Source organism: Saccopteryx leptura, chromosome 7 (assembly GCF_036850995.1).
Source record: "Saccopteryx leptura isolate mSacLep1 chromosome 7, mSacLep1_pri_phased_curated, whole genome shotgun sequence".
In the NCBI taxonomy this organism is placed as follows: Eukaryota; Metazoa; Chordata; class Mammalia; order Chiroptera; family Emballonuridae; genus Saccopteryx; species Saccopteryx leptura.
Genome location: NC_089509.1, coordinates 87707973 through 87724282, shown reverse-complemented (window position 1 = coordinate 87724282; position 16310 = coordinate 87707973). Strand labels below are relative to the sequence as shown.

Genomic DNA, 16310 nt, shown 5'->3' with positions numbered 1-16310 from the left:
GCACAACTCCTCCCCCGACCCCCCCCCCCCCACTTCCTCATGACTCAGCAACTAAGGGGTTAATTCCTGGCATGGGGGTAGGAGTGGGGTCCTCCAGCGCTCTGCTCCAGCCCTGTAGCTCCTTTCTACTCAGACTCATTCAATATCTTTGTCTTACTGGCTGTTAACTATTTTGATTATCGTCCCCGTGGGTGTTTGGAAAGAGAGGCCTTATTTTTTTTAGCTAAAGAATACACACCATGGCATTGTTTATAATAGGAAAAAAAGGAAATAAAGTAGTTCATCAATACAAAACTGGTTTGAAATGTAAATGGGTACATTTATAAAATAGAAATTAAGTCATAATCACATAGAAACAAATCACAGACTTGCTTTAAAGATTTTCTCTAAGTATAATTTAACTTTATAGGTTTGCTTTAAATTTGCTTTATAATTACCTGATGTTGAAGGAGTGGACTGGGTACAGATAAGTGAGATTAGTTCAAATTTGCTAACTGTTGAAGCTCAATAATGGAAAAGTTCATTATACTCTTTTCTCTACTTTTGTACATTTTTAAGAATTTCTCCACAGTAATCAAGTTTTAAAATGATATATGTATAGTTACTGACATTAAAAGAAGCTCATGACATTATCTTTTAAAAAACAAGTACAGTTTGTTCTAGTTTATGAACATAAATAATCTGTTTCTTTAGACTAGAAAGAATTCCCGAAGACATTAACCAAAATATTTTCAGTGGTCCTTTCTAGGTGTATTTTGAAAATTTTTACTTCCTTCAGATTATAATTTTCTTTATAATGACCCCATTTCAATTTAAAATATACACATAAAAATAAACCTATTCTCCCTCCAAAAATTAAAAATAAGTTTCTGTAAACAAAATATGACTGGGATTCATAATATTCCTAAGCTCAGTTACCTATTTTTGAGAACCTAATGTGTGCAAGGCAGTATGCCATGGTCTCATTTCAGGCTCAGGACAGCCCAGTGAAGACTGAACTCCCATGACCTATTTTCCAGATGAGGAAACTGCAACTCTGGGAAGTAAAAGTTAATTTCTTGAGGCCCCACAGCTGAAAAACAGAAGAGACTCTATACCAGGGGTCAGGAACCTATGGTTCGCGAGCCAGATGTGGCTCTTTTGATGGCTGTATCTGGCTCACAGACAAATCTTTAATAAAAAAAATAACGTTAAAAATATAAAACATTCTCATGTATTACAATACATTCATTTCCTACCACTCATGTTCATGGTTGTGGGTGGCTGGAGCCAATCACAGCTGTCCTCCTGAACAACACCAAATTTTTATTGGATAATGCCAAACGTACACGGGTCATTGTATGGCTCTCACGGAATTACATTTTAAAATATGGGGCGTTCATGGCTCTCTCAGCCAAAAAGGTTCCCGACTCCTTCTCTATACAAAGTCAGGGCCACCCGACTCCAAAGCCCAAGGAAAATTTTAGTAAGCAATATTTGAAGGGGAAAAAAATCATAGTCCTGACAGTCTAGAAGCCCATTTTTCATGTTTTAAATATATTCCTTTCTAACCCTTTTCTATGCAAGTACATAATTGTATCCACTACATACACACCATCGTATATCTTTGTTCATGAGCATTTTTTCGTGTTTCCATCGTGATTCAAATGGTCAATTAAAATCCATGTAAAACTCTATTGGCTAGTTATAGTACAATTTACCTATGTATTTTGATTTTTTAATTCTTCTACTTTTTTCTCCACCTTTTACCTCACAGCCCTCGCTTTAAAGCAAGCACAAACAGCTAGATATGGCAGCCCTGTCACCTGATCTTCAGGTCTTTGCTGTTTCCCCAGCCTCCTGGCCTTCTTTCCAGCGGTGATCGCTACTCCATTCCGCCAGACCGCCTCCTCCCACCCCGGTTTTCTCACTAGCCCTATCACTCTCACAGCCTTGCTCGCCAGCAGAGATCGTGCCTCCGAGTGCCCGACTTGCTCCAAGAGACGTGCGCACGGCGGGGACGTACGCGCAGGGGTGACGTGCGCGCGCCGGAGGGACGAGCGCGAGCCCGAGGCCTGCGCCTGGGCCCTGGGGCTTGAGACCCGCGCCTGCGTAAATCTGCAAGGTCGCGAGCGGTGGCCTTGAGGGTGTCGGCCAGGCTCCCCGCAGCGGCATTTCCTGCAGCCGTCCCTGCACTTGCACTTTTTGGGTCGGGAGGCGGACCGGGGCAGCCGTTCCTGGGCGCGCGTGGCCCGTAGGCACTGCTTCAGCTCGACCGACAGTTTCCGCTTGGCGGCGCCACTGGCCCGCCGGCCTTTTTAAATATTATCTGTAATATTGTAATGACCGTTACATTTTTTGCAGTTTCATCTGTGGATCTGTTTCTCCTTGTTGAGCTGATCCCTGTGGTTACAGTAACTCAGTTTATTAGTCCAACAGCAAATATGGATCGAGCACTCATTGTGGACAAGCCGCGGTGCCAGGCACAGAGAATGACGTGGTGAAGTCCAGACCTTCAAGGACGGCACAGTCCAGATGGGCAGACAAGAAACGGAACAGGGAGGCACTTAGCTGCTGGCCGGCCTGCCTGAGCCTCCCACTGCCGCCTCAAGACTGACCCCTGTCCCCAGGAAGACATACAAGATCCTAAACAGAAGCAGAGCTACTGATTGTCTTGCTGCTGCTGTAGTCTCCTTTCGGATTCTCACCTTATTCTAGCCCCTGTGGCATTGTTTTCACACCTGGGCTGTTCCACCCCATCTTCTTCCCTGACCTCATCATCTCTCTGAGCTCTCCTGACCAGAGCCCCAAGTGCAGGGGAGTACAAACAGCTAGTTATGGAGGCCAGTCACCTGGTCTTTAGGTCTTTGCTCTTAACCCAGCCTCCTGGCCTCTTTTCTATCCCTAATCTCTTCTTCACACCATGCCCTGGTCCCAGACCTCCGGCCAGCCCCTCCTGCACAGTCTGCCTTTCTTCAGGGCCTTGTCTCTTGCCCTGGCTCGACAGCTCACTCAGTTCCCTTTCAGACTACTGCTCTAGTACGTGCCCACTTTCTGAGGGCAAGGTGCAAGTGTTCAGTATCTCCCAGCATGGTACTCACAGCAGGAGCTATCAGTTTTTCTGCTATTGAGTGCGTATGTACGGGTGTCCCAGAGTCACTTCATGGCCCCCAGTCCGTTTCCTCATCTGTAAATTGTATATATTTAATGTTAAGGTCTCTTTTAGCACTAAAAGTCATTAGACCACATAACTGGGTTTCTCAGGAATCAGTCACATGGCCTTGGCCAGTTGGCTTAGTGGTCGAGCCTCGCAAGGCTTGTGGATGATCCGGTTTGATTCCTGTTCAGGGCACACAGGAGAGGTGCCCATCCTTCTTCACCCCTCCCCCTCTCACTTCTCTCTCTCACACTCTTTGTCCCCTTCCTGCAGCCATGGCTCGATTGGAGTGAGTTGGCCCCCAGTGCTGAGGATGGCTCCATGTCCTCACCTCAGGTGCTAAGAAGAGCTGGGTTGCTGAGCAACAGAGCATGGCCCCCTACTGGGCTTATGGGGTGGAGCCCAGGAGGGGTGCCTGCAGGAGTCTGTCTCTGCCTCCCCCTACTCTCACTGAATTTTAAAAAAAGAATCAGTCATGTTAGAAAATAAGATTTGTTTTATTTTTCATCTGATTCTTAAGCAAATTCATTCTAGTGAGCTATTGGAAACCAGTCACTGGCTTAGAAACTTGAGTTGAATCTGCTACCCTTGTAATCTTTCTGTTGGTCTCATGGCTCTCGTAAGTCCTTTTTGTTTTTGTTTGTGTGTGTGTGTTAGTTTTAACTTTTATCAATTATTCCCCAACATCATTTAAAAATCGAATTGTGTTAAAAGTCATTAATGAAAAGTTACAATTTCTGCCCCCCTTCCCTTCTCAGTTCTGCTCCTCAGTACACTGTCTAGACTAGAGGCTCTCTAGAGGTAATTATTTTCAACTTTTTAAGCTATTTCTTTTGGAACTTAACTTCATACTTCTGAATAATTTGTTAATCTTTCAGTTTTAGACATTCACTATTGACTTCTTGCTATGGTAGATGAGGATTCAACACTTACTCATTCTCCCTCTATTGCCCTCCCCCCAATTGTAGTCACAGTTTACTTTTTGGTTAAATCAGTATTAAGTGTTTACATAAATATACCTTACTATGATTATGTTTGCTTTTTTATATAATCTTTTTTAACCTGGAGTAATTATGCAATTTTTATTTTCTTAGGTTTCTATAAATATGTTTCTATTGCAAAAGTTCCCCTAAATTTTCTGTGGTTTTTAAAAAAATTATTATTACAAATGCTCTGTGATAAATTACCACAAATTTAGTGGCTTAAAACACCAATTTATTATCTTATAGTTCTGAGATCAGTACTCTGGAAATGCGTCTCACTGGGCTAAAATCAAGGTGTGGGCAAGACTGTGTTCCTTCCGCAAGCTCTATGGGAGAATCATTTGCTTGCCTTTTACAGCTTCTAAAGCAGGGGTCTCCAACTCAACTCAGAATGTGGGCCGCAGAGCAAGATCACAGCCTTTCGGCGGGCCGCACTAGGTCTACAAAAGGCAACTGTTACGCAACACTTTTCTCACTGCAGTTGAAAACAAAAAAAAATCAGTACAACAAGCACAATCGTACATGCAGTTTACTCAGTGTCACAAAACGACCAGAAACTGTAGTTCGCATCACAACTGCTGTTAACTAAGCTAATATCTAGCTAGGATGCTAGAGAAATGAAAAATACAAGTAGGCCCCTAGGTTTACTTAATTTTATCCAAAATATTTTGAACTTCGTGGATTAGTCTGCAGGCCGCACAAAATTGTTTGGCGGGCCGCATGTGGCCCGCGGGCCACGAGTTTGAGACCCCTGTTCTAAAGCCTTCCCACTTTCCTTGGATTATGAACCCTTTCTTGATCACTCCTACCTGACCATTTTCTAACTCTGACCCTCCCACCTTCCTTTTATAAGGATGCTTGCATTAACATTGGGCTCACAATAATAATCCAGATAATCTCCCCATCTCAAGATCCTTAACTTAATCATAGATGTAAAGCTCCTTTGACACAAAAGAGTAACATATTCACAGGTTCCAGGGATTAGAACATGGACATGTTTTGAGGGAAGGAGCGTTATTTGACCTACCACAGGCTCCAGCAGATCTGGTCAACAGATCTGTATCATTAAATTATCTACCAGTTCCAAGCTCTGAGTCTTTTGGGGCCTTTTACATGAGATTTGGTTCCTTCTGGTTCATACCCACTTAGTGGGCACGTAGGCTGTAGCTTCCTGTGGTGTGCTAGGTGAGGAAGGTGCTGTGCCAAATGTACATTTTTGTCACTTGTGCAATACTGTCTCCTCTCCTACTCTCTTTGTTCTTATGATTTTAAACCCTTTTTATTCCAGCACTCATTTTATTGGGGATCTAGAAAAAAAAAGGTAATAAACAAGTGTGGTCAAGTGTGATCATGTTTATCTGGTAGTTGTCTTTCATGCAAACTTTCATAATAGGGATTTTTGTTTTTCTTTTTATGGAGCCAAGAAGGAAGATTTTTGACTGTAATTCGGGCGGGTGAGTTTAATTTGAGTGACAGAGCTAATTTTCCACAAAGTTTTGTGCAGGACCTGCTGTAGGGATTTCTCTTTACTTCAGTGACAGCTAGTGTGGCCTGATGGGAGAGCAAGGGTTTAGGAGCCAAGCAGAATTCCGTCTGTTCCCGACTCTGCAGCTTGCTACCTCCACAACCTCTCTAAGCCTCAGTGTTCTCATCTGTAAAATTGGGATAGGGGCCCTGGCCGGTTGGCTCAGCGGTAGAGCGTCGGCCTGGCTTGCGGGGGACCCAGGTTCGATTCCCGGCCAGGGCACATAGGAGAAGCGCCCATTTGCTTCTCCACCCCCCCCCCCTCCTTCCTCCCTGTCTCTCTCTTCCCCTCCCGCAGCCAAGGCTCCATTGGAGCAAAGATGAACCGGGCGCTGGGGATGGCTCCTTGGCCTCTGCCCCAGGCGCTAGAGTGGCTCTGGTCTCCGCAGAGCGATGCCCCGGAGGGGCAGAGCATCGCCCCCTGGTGGGCAGAGCGTCGCCCCTGGTGGGCGTGCCGGGTGGATCCTGGTCGGGTGCATGCGGGAGTCTGTCTGATTGTCTCTCCCTGTTTCCAGCTTCAGAGAAAATACAAAAAAATAAAAAATAAAAAAATAAAATAAATAAAAAATAAAATTGGGATAGGAATAATTGATCACTTACTGAGTACCTGGCTCACAGGAAGTGCTCAGTTATGGCAAATTTTTAATTGCTTTCAAGTCAAGCCTGTTGGATAACAAGGAGTGAGATGTGAGTCTATAGTCAAGATCCTGTACCATAGAAACAGCTTCCAGAATCTACGATCTGTGCTGTGAGGCTTCCCAATTTGTCTCTAAGTATTGTTGCTTTGACGCTGAATGGTGTAACTCTCTGCTGTTTTTTCCCCATTTCAGCAAGGGCCTCCGGACCTAGCAGCCATGACAGCCCCAGACCTCCTGCCATGTACCCCAACCTTCTCATCTACTGCACTTGCTGGGACCCCTGGAACTTGGGACCACAGAAGCTAATCAAGACCCCTCATCCACCGCGAAAGACCTGCACAGGGAAACCCAAGTAAGGGTGACTTGGGATGGACTAAGGCCTGAAGACTTGAGGTCCATTGCAGCCCTCTTTCTCTCACAAGATTTCCAAAAACAATGTGGTAGCAAAAATCACAAGAGGGCCAGAAAGCCTAGCTTTGCGAGACTTTCCCTGCCAGGCTGCTAGCTGCATGTTGCTCTTGCCAGTCCGGCCTAGGCTTAGTGTCATTTTAAATGAGGACATCTCAGCTAGATGGGCAGAGGAAGGGGGTCTTCCAACCAAAGGGCCCCATGGCAGTAGACCCTCCATATGGGACCAAGAACTTTGGGAATTGGGGGACAAGCTGTGTTGCCAAGCCAGGGACCGCCTAGGACAGTGAACAGTGTCAAGGCATTCGGCCTGAGGTTGCCAGCCCGCATATTCCAATTCTGGGTCACTGTGAAGATCTGCCTAATCTGGCAATCCATAAACAGGTTTCTGCACTTCCAGTTCTCTCTCTTTTGCTATTTATTTTTTTTCCTTTTAGGCTAACTCTTCCTCCTCCAAATTCAAAAAAACAAAATTATGTCCAACCAACAGGAAAACCTGTTGTCTCCCCAACGTATGTATTTGCATGTCTATAGGGTGGGAATGGTTTGAGGGATGCAAATGAAACCATCTCCCTCCATGGCCTCACATGCTTACCTAACTTGAACTAATTGCTGCCGGGCATGTCAGAGAATTGCCAGAACCCGCCATGATTTCCACCAAACCTAGGTCTTACCTATAGAGTCTGCACCCACAGCTTTTCAAACTACTACAGATGACCTCCCAGCTGACCACTGTTTCCTGCCCTAAAAAGGGCACAATTCCACAATCCCTGATGCTTGTCTCAGGCAAGAGCCTCCTATTGGTGGTGTTTCACCCTTTACTGATTACTTTCTTGTGTCTAAGATTTCCTGTAAATTGCAATTCTGTTTTTATATTTACATTTAAGCTTTTAGCCATATTTTATAAGCTTAGATATGTAACTTACTTTATGTCTTTGCATGAGTCTTTGTGTTTCATTTATTTGGAAAATATTTATTGAGCAACTAGTATTTGCTAAGCACTGTTTCAGGTATGGGAAACAGCAGAACACAACAAAGTCTGTGCTCTCCTGAGACTTGCAGTTATTATTTTATGTATGGCGACCAGGAAAAGATCCTCTGTAAAGGGGACAACCAGAGCCACACTGACATCTGGGACAAGTATTCCAGGCAGAGGGAGCAGTACAAGGGCTGTGAGAAGGAGCTTGCTTGGCAAATCGGGCCCTTTCCAGGAAAGCAAAGAGGCCAGTGTGGCAGGAATGGAGGAACTAAGGATAGAGCAGTGGGAGATCAGCTCAGCCAGGTAACGGAGGGGGAGAATATGGCAGAATAATGGTCCTCAAAGATGTCCATGTTCTAACTGCTGGAAAGAGTGACCATGTTCTCTTACTTGCTAGAGGGGAATAAGATTGAAGATGGAATTATGTTTGAGATGGGCAGATTATCTTGGATTATCTAGCTGGGCCCCATGTAACCATCAAGGTCCTTATATGTGAAAGTGGAAGTCAGAGCCTCAGAGAAGGAGATGTGACAATAGAAGCAGAGGTTGGAGTGGTGCAGTTCTTAGCTTTTAAGACAGAGAAAAGGCAAGGGAGCGCACTTTCTCCAGAGTCTCCAGGGAGAACACAGCCCTACCAACACCTTGCTTTCAGCCCAGTGAAACCTACTGAAGACTTTGATTTCTAAAACTGTAAGGTAATGGATTGTTTAAAGCCACTAACCTTAGAGTAATTTGTTACAACTGCAATAGGAAATTTATACAGCGAAGTTTGCTGGCCACTGTAAGGACTTTACCATTTACTTGCATTTTGAACGGACTAATTGGGCTACTGCATTGAGAATGAGGACTGCAGTGGCCAACACAAGCCTTGGGGAGGCCAAGGGCGGCCAGGTACGATGTAATTGCAGGGACCCAGCAGGGAATGATGGTGATTGAACCTGGTGGAAACTGTAGAAGCGGTGAAAAGTGGTCACATTCTAGCAATATTCTGAAAGTAGGAAGCATAGAATCTGCTAATGGGATGGGTATAAAGTAGGAAGTAAAAACAAAAGGAGTTGAAGCTGACTTCAGGATTTTTGGCTGAGTAACAGGAAGGATGGAGCTGCCATTTTCTGTGATTGGGGAAGACCGTGGGAGGCGCACATACATAGGGGATTGAGCTTAGGCAGTTCAAGATATGTCTTAATAGCCAAGTGACAGTATCAAGTAAGCCGTTGGGAAAGCAGGTCGGAGAGGTCTGGGCTGTGGGTACACATCTGAGAGTCATCAGCATATGGTACGTAGAGCCCTGCACCCAGCATATGGTGAGTCCTGCTGGATTATTAGCCTGCATCTTGGTGCCAACAAAGGCAATTGTCTCATGGAGTGGTGGTGGCAAAGCCTGAGGGGAATTGGATCCATTCCTAAAAAGGGATGCACTGAATGCCTGTGTGAGTGAAACAGTTCCTTATGTGTGCTGGCACCCTGCTGCGCCCCGCTGGTGCCATCTCACCCATGGAGCTCATCTAACTTCCGTCTTAATGGTCAAGCTCAAGGCCTCTTGTTGGGAAAGACCTCACTAACACCCACACCTCCGCTCTTACTGCCGACGTTAGGCCCTGCCAACATTGTCCTCCTCCGGCTTTGCAATCGAGTGAGGAACACTTTGTGAGTATTTAAAAAATTCTCTGTCAAAGACCTGCTGATTATATTTATAACTTTCCAGTGAGATCTTTCAAAACAAATTATTCCCTGAAACATGCTGTCTTCTAAGACCAATTCAAAGAAGACACACTTGGTCAGTGTAGCCTCTCCTGGTGTCTCCATGGCAGCCTGCCTCCAAGTCTGTCCAGACAGCACTAGGAAAGGGAGATGGAGCAGCCAGGCACTGGAGGCCCGGGGCTCCTGGCCTCACTCTTGGAGACGTGACATTCAAATGGGGACAGGAAGAAACTGCTCACGAGTCAACTTTTACCATGGGCCTCAGTCCTCAAACACGCTATCTCAACTTTCTGAATTACATCCTTTTTGTAAATCCTATCATTTTCTTGCAAACATATAATGTGTTTTTTGTGTTAAAGCTTTTAATTCTTAAATATGAACTATAACTCAATTGTAGTGACACTGTTTCAGCCATTCTTGGAGTTTTTGTTTTTGTTTTTTATTATATCAGGAGCCTTAAAAAATGGCAGTAGCTGGGTGCTCTCAACCCCTAAGAGACACAATTAGTAAATCATTTTTATCTGCAGTTCTTTATGGCACTTAACTCCTTTTCTTCTTCTATTATTATTATTATTATTATTATTATTATTTTGCCTCTTTTTCTCTCTTAAATGAAAATATCACATCTCATTCCATTTCTTTTGGTACAGAGCACTGTGGTTTGTGTATATTAACCACTCACTGAATTCACTAAGAGAGAAAGTGTGAAGTGCTTTGATTGATGTCAACAGAGTCAAAATCTGGTCAGTGTAATTGGAGTATTCTGATAACAGGTTGACAAGGACAAAAAGTAAAGATGAATCATTCTAGATCTATTTTTTACTTTTCAATGAGAGAAACAAATGATCTGACGAAGTGGATGTCTATGTGGCTACACGCTGACCCTTTCAGAAGTGCTAACGCTGATGCAATGCTATGGAAGGTCTCGGTTTGCTCAATGAGATATACTAACAGCAAAAAAAGAAACTCAAATCTATGGTCAGCTTTTTTTAAAATTTATTTTATTTTATTTTATTATTTATTCATTTTAGAGAGGAGAGGGAGAGACAGAGAGAGAGAGGAGAGAGACAGAGAGAGAGAAAGGGGGAGGAGCTGGAAGCATCAACTCCCATATGTGCCTTGACCAGGCAAGCCCAGGGTCATGGTCAGCTTTTTAAAGAGACTCAGGGAACCTAGTGGTCCACCCACAAGGCTTTTCTAAATTCAGAGAAAACAAATCAAATTGTCACTGTGGATAGTTGAATTGGGAGCATGTAACTGATTTGAATTAAGTTGCATTTTAAATGGTTTTAAATCTTTTAAATCACATGTGGGCTTCATCACATTATCAGTATATATATTGTACACTCACATCCATTTTTTAACATACAGATTTTTTTTTTTTTTTTTGTCAGTGAAAGTTAAAATCAAAGGTTGGTGATTGCATCTAAAGTAGCTGCATCTTAGAATGGTTTTCTCAAGAGAGTCCTCAGTGCCTCTCTGAAGGTACCACTCTGGGGTTGGGAGATGTGAGATCTAAACCGGACCAGTGGTTATTAACCAAGTAGAAGTGCTTCCACCAGGAAATGTCCTCCCAACACCACTCCGCACATCCAGTCAGCTGTAGACTTGGGGCTGGGCCCACCCTGGTAACCAGCTCCACAAGCCTTAGAGTCAGCTGTAGACTCTGGGCCGGGCCCACCCCGGTAACCAGCTCCACAAGCCTTAGTGGTGCTGTGGTTGGTTTGATTACGAGGAAATAGAACTTCTAGAGCAGGTTTCAGTTCTCTCTTCACAGTAATTGCCCAGTGGTGTGCATACGTGTGTACATGAGTACATGCTGAGGCCAAGGGGAGAGACCCTAGCAGCATATACCTAGGCCTACCTGTTCATGTCAGCACATCACAAGGTAGTTACCTTTCAGCCTTCTAGGTGAACTTTCTTATGAATACTCTTTTAAAAATTGTTTATTTTATTGATTTTAGAGAGAGGAAGTGGGGGGAGAGAGAGACGGAAACATCAATCTTGTCCTGTATGTGCCCTGACCAGGGATTGAACTGGCAACCTCTGTGCTCCAGGACAATGCTCTAACCAACTGAGCCATCTGACCAGGGCCTTATGAATACTCTTGATACTTGTGTATCTAATATTATACTCATGTTTCTGTATCTGAAAACTAAAATTCATTATGATCTCAAAATAGTAACTAACATTTTGCTAGCCTGAGTTATCTTAACTGGCAATTTCTGGGTCCTAGAACACCAAATTCTGTGCAAATGCGAAGAGAGGTGCAGACAACATACATGTCACTAAAAAAGTGTGCATTTAAGATTATGCACCATCTTCATAGGAGAGCCCTTTGGGTCTTTATTTACTCTAAATCTCTTTGGCCCTTATTTTAGGCATGGTTCTTCTATTAGACTAGTATTTGATTTCCCACTTTTTACTGCCATTTTATCACAACCTGTGTACCAATTATCCCTGGTCCATTAAATAGTCCCTATTTTCTTTTTTTTTTTTTTTTTTTTTTTTTTTTTTTTTTTTTTGCGTTTTTCTGAAGCTGGAAACAGGGAGAGACAGTCAGACAGACTCCCGCATGCGCCTGACCGGGATCCACCCGGCACGCCCACCATGGGGCGACGCTCTGCCCACCAGGGGGCGATGCTCTGCCCATCCTGGGCATCGCCATGTTGCGACCAGAGCCACTCTAGCGCCTGAGGCAGAGGCCACAGAGCCATCCCCAGCGCCCGGGCCATCCTTGCTCCAATGGAGCCTTGGCTGCGGGAGGGGAAGAGAGAGACAGAGAGGAAGGCGCGGCGGAGGGGTGGAGAAGCAAATGGGCGCTTCTCCTGTGTGCCCTGGCCGGGAATCGAACCAGGTCCTCCGCACGCTAGGCCGACGCTCTACCGCTGAGCCAACCAGCCAGGGCTAATAGTCCCTATTTTCTAAAGTATAATATTTTGAGAGCTGAAAGGTGCCTCAGAGATCATCCCAGGAATGTCACTTTTTACAGATGAGTGGTGGGGTCAGGGCACAGCTCCTGAGCTTGGAAATTCTCTTTGTTCTCCGGTTGCTTCTGAGCATGCCTTTCTCTTGCAGAGTGAAAAGCCACTTAGGAAAACAAGAGGAGAGCAAAGATTTACCTTCTGTGAGTAAAAACGAAAAAAGATGGTGGGATTAACAGTTATTGAGTACCTACTGTGTGTAGGCATGGGGCTTTTAACATGTACTTATTTCATTGAATCTTTGCAATGATCCTATGAGGAGATACGGAATTACTGCATATATTGTGTGGCTGCTAAGTGTCAGGATCAGGACTTGAACTCGGCTCAGCCAGACTCCAGAGAGAGTGTTTAATTACTTCTCGGCTGCCTTGTTTAGGCCAGGAACAGCTCATATTCAGATGCAGGAAACCCTCTCCCACACTTGGGAATCCACAAATGCTGGGTGAGGAGCCACCGGCACACCCGAGGGGGGCAGGGCAGAGCATACTGGAGAGATATGGGAACCAAAACCTGAAGGACCCTGACAGCTGCCTGGAGGTTTGGGCCCAATCCTTTTGGTGTCTGGGAGCCGTTATGGGTCTGACACAGGCATGCGACCAGATAAGAGTCACAGTTTAGAAAAACACCCTCTGGGGGGATATAATTGGTGCTTTTTACTACTTTCTGTTTTTATCTATTTTCCTTTCTCCCCTACATCCCCCTCAAAAAATCATGCAGTCCCTTAATGGGCAGGGAAAAAATAAACCAAACTGTCATAACCTTCCAGGTAGAGAGGATGATGAACTTAGGGGAGCCAGACTGAAGGTGGAGAAGGCCACTGGGAAGTTATCTCCAGAGCCAAAGAGACAGATGGTGTGGCCTGGGGCAGGGGCGGGGCAGGGGTGTGAGAGGAGAGCATGAGGATGAGATACATTTAGGAGATGACAGCGGCAGGACTTGTGACCTGTAGGGGCATCCTGCACAACTCTAGAAGGTACAGTTGTATCCAGGTTTATGACGGCTGGTTGCCCTGCCCAGATCTGTGACTTGCATTTGGTGAGGGACAGAGGAGGAGCTGACTAAAAAATATTTTTTGCAACTGTGCTAGACATTTTCTCATGTGTTATTTTGTTTTATCCTCATGAAGTCCCTTATTTTCTGATGAGGATACTGGGGCACAGAGATGTTGTATAACTATGGTGACAGAGTCAGGATTAAAACTCAGGTCTGTCTAAATCTGAAAATGGAGAGATTTCCACAATGCTTCATTGCCTCCTGGCTCTGGACATGATAGAGAACCAACAGGAGGAACGAGACTGGGGCGTAGAGTAGGGGGTGGCTGTCAGTAGTTAGGTTTTAGAAATGTTGAGCTTGAAAGGCCTATGGAAACATCTAGGATCCAGTTGAGTCTTGTGACTGAATCTCAGTAAAGAAGTCTAGAGTATGAGTGAGTGGAAACCTGGGGAGGGCACAGGAAGGACTTGGGCCCTGGACTCCCATCTCATGTCTCCATTTCTAGATGTGAGTAGGGCACTGGTAGATTTGGAGGAATCTCAACACTCTGCGATATTATCTTACTTTCCACCTTGATATTCAGGAAGTAATTGATGTGTCACCTGACTGTCGCCTCTTTCAGAATAGGGAACAGATTTCTGTCACCTTCGGAGATGAGATGTTTGATAAGAAAAGGCGTTCGAAGTCAGAGATCATGGACAAAGTCAAAATTCCCAGGTAATATCTTTGGACCAACATGCAGCTCAGACCTCTCCCTGCCCGACTGGGCCTGGCCTTAAGGGTAAGATTCTAATGTCTACTCCCAGTCACAGGGTCCCTGCCATGGACGAACCGCAGGTCACTTCACGCCTCAGCCCTGAGCCTGATCCTCTCCACCTCTCTGCTCCAATCCCATTCTGGTCAGGATAAAGGTCAAGTCAGGCAGCTGTTGTGGAAAATGATTGGGCGTAATGTAATTCATACTAAAGGAAAGTGATTTTTCCTGAATGTGGTGAGCTAATGAAATAAATATTCATAAAATAGTCCAAATTTGTTGGGTGAGAACTAAAAGTAAAGTCAAGGTTTCTGGGAGGCCCAAGTGTGCACCCCCTTTTCATTATGTCCAAAGGTACCACTCAGTTCATGCCTCTGGCAGATGCAGCAAGGAAGAGTCTGGCCTAACTCCATCCCAGTTGAGTTCACTGTCATCCTCCATCATTCAAGCCCCACCCACCCTCTGTCCAATGCCCTGTAAAGCCACATCCTTTTCATTCTACCTCCTAAATCTCTCATACCTCCTCCTTTCCCATCTCTTACTTCCTATCCGCATTATTGCAATGGCTTCCCAGTAAGTGTCTCTTCTTTGAGCTTTGAATTGCTGTGAAAATCACTTTTTCAAAGCAGAAATCTAAAAGACCAACAATAACAATAGAACATACACACACACCTACCTATTTGTAAGTGTATAGAAAGGATACAACTAAGCTATTAGCAGTGGTTTCATTAGGGAAGAAATTCACACAGGGGATAAGGCTGAAGAACACATAAGCCCACTGTTGAGAGAGGCCATGTATGGAGTCACTATGATCTAACTTGGCCTAAAGAAACCAAACTCCAGTCTCTGTCTTCCCTCCAGGGAAACATTCAGGCCTCATTTTCTTTGCCCTGCTCGTCCAAAGCTCTCTGCGGGGAGAGATGGGCCATATACCCACAGTCAAGCCAGCACCCTCAACCACCTCTTGGCCTCAATAAGGAAGTTGTCACCAGTTGTGGCATAATAAAATAGTATAGCCCATACCTGTTTTATTCCCTGGTAAAGCTGTGAGTATTGTTTATATCAAAGATCTTGTTAAGAGTTCCCTATTGTTCAGCTTTCTCATACCCTTCCTTCTTTCTCGTAGTTTGATGCCCTCTCCTCCAACATCCTTTTGTTTTCTCAGCCTCTCAAATCAAAGACCTCTTTTCTGCTGTACTTCACACAGCACTGCCTAACACCCTGTTTACCCCAGCTCAACCAAATAGAGCTGAATAATCTTAGACAGCACAGACATCCCAGACCTAGAAGCACAGAAAACCTTTATCAAGTCTGAAAGCCACTCCCTTAAATCCCCGCCTCATCCAGTTTTTGACCGATTCCTTGTCTATGGTCCACTGTCAACATCAAAACTATTCCCCACCTTCTCATTTCCTAACTTTCTTAACTATTCCCCCCTCCATTTCAACTATCATTACCACATCAAGGTCAAACCCTAATACATTTCTAACATATTCCTCTTTCCCTTCTATTCAAGGCCACCAAACCACCCTGCTTAGTTCTGACTAGCTTACCCGAAAGGCCATATTTGAGTCTCAACCATCCTATTGCAAAATTCCTTCTCCCCACCCTTCTCCCCCTTCTCACCGACCTTGGTGACGGTGGAGCAGGGGCAGGACATGGCTCAGCTCTCACCAGGCCACAGCCAGTCATGCTCAGGAAGGGGCATGACTGGCATGAAATAGAAGCTCTGTGGCTGATTGAAGAATTACTTATCCAGGAGGACTGATATCATCACTGACCTAGAAGAGCAGATCTCAGAGCTGACAGGGATAATAGAGCAAATGAACAGGGACCACCAGTCTACAGAAAAATTGGTGAGTAATCCTTAAGTCAGCCAACACGCTATGGGTCCAGGAAAGTCCAAGATTTTCAGATCACCTGCTATCTGCCAGGCATAATGCCAAGTACTTGACTCATGGGAGCCACATTGTCTAGGTGAGAGCTCTGAAGATAGGACCACGGTCACCCAGTAGTATATCTCTATCCATCCTCATCCATAATTGCAAGAACTCAAGTCCTTTCTCAAGGCCTAACTCAATTTCTGGTTCTGGTAACATGGGCATGTTCGACACTACTGTTCTCTTCACTCTAGGGGGCGCCAGCCATTTCCTGCCTGGTGGTGAGTTAACGTTCAAAGGTTGTAGAGGCTCTTGCTTAGAGCACCGGCA

General features: G+C 44.8%; 1 protein-coding gene across 1 annotated transcript in view; it reads left to right on the top strand.

The window, feature by feature from the left end:
* Window positions 1–5545: 5545 nt before the first annotated feature.
* Window positions 5546–16310, top strand: part of FLACC1 (flagellum associated containing coiled-coil domains 1) — a 28150-nt gene continuing 17385 nt past the window's right edge. The window contains exons 1-6 of the mRNA XM_066345886.1: window positions 5546–5573; window positions 6474–6633; window positions 7127–7201; window positions 12448–12496; window positions 13930–14063; window positions 15863–15956. Coding sequence (XP_066201983.1) covers window positions 6521–6633; window positions 7127–7201; window positions 12448–12496; window positions 13930–14063; window positions 15863–15956 — 465 coding nt within the window. The 5' untranslated portion in view covers window positions 5546–5573; window positions 6474–6520. The remainder of the gene's footprint in view (window positions 5574–6473; window positions 6634–7126; window positions 7202–12447; window positions 12497–13929; window positions 14064–15862; window positions 15957–16310) is intronic.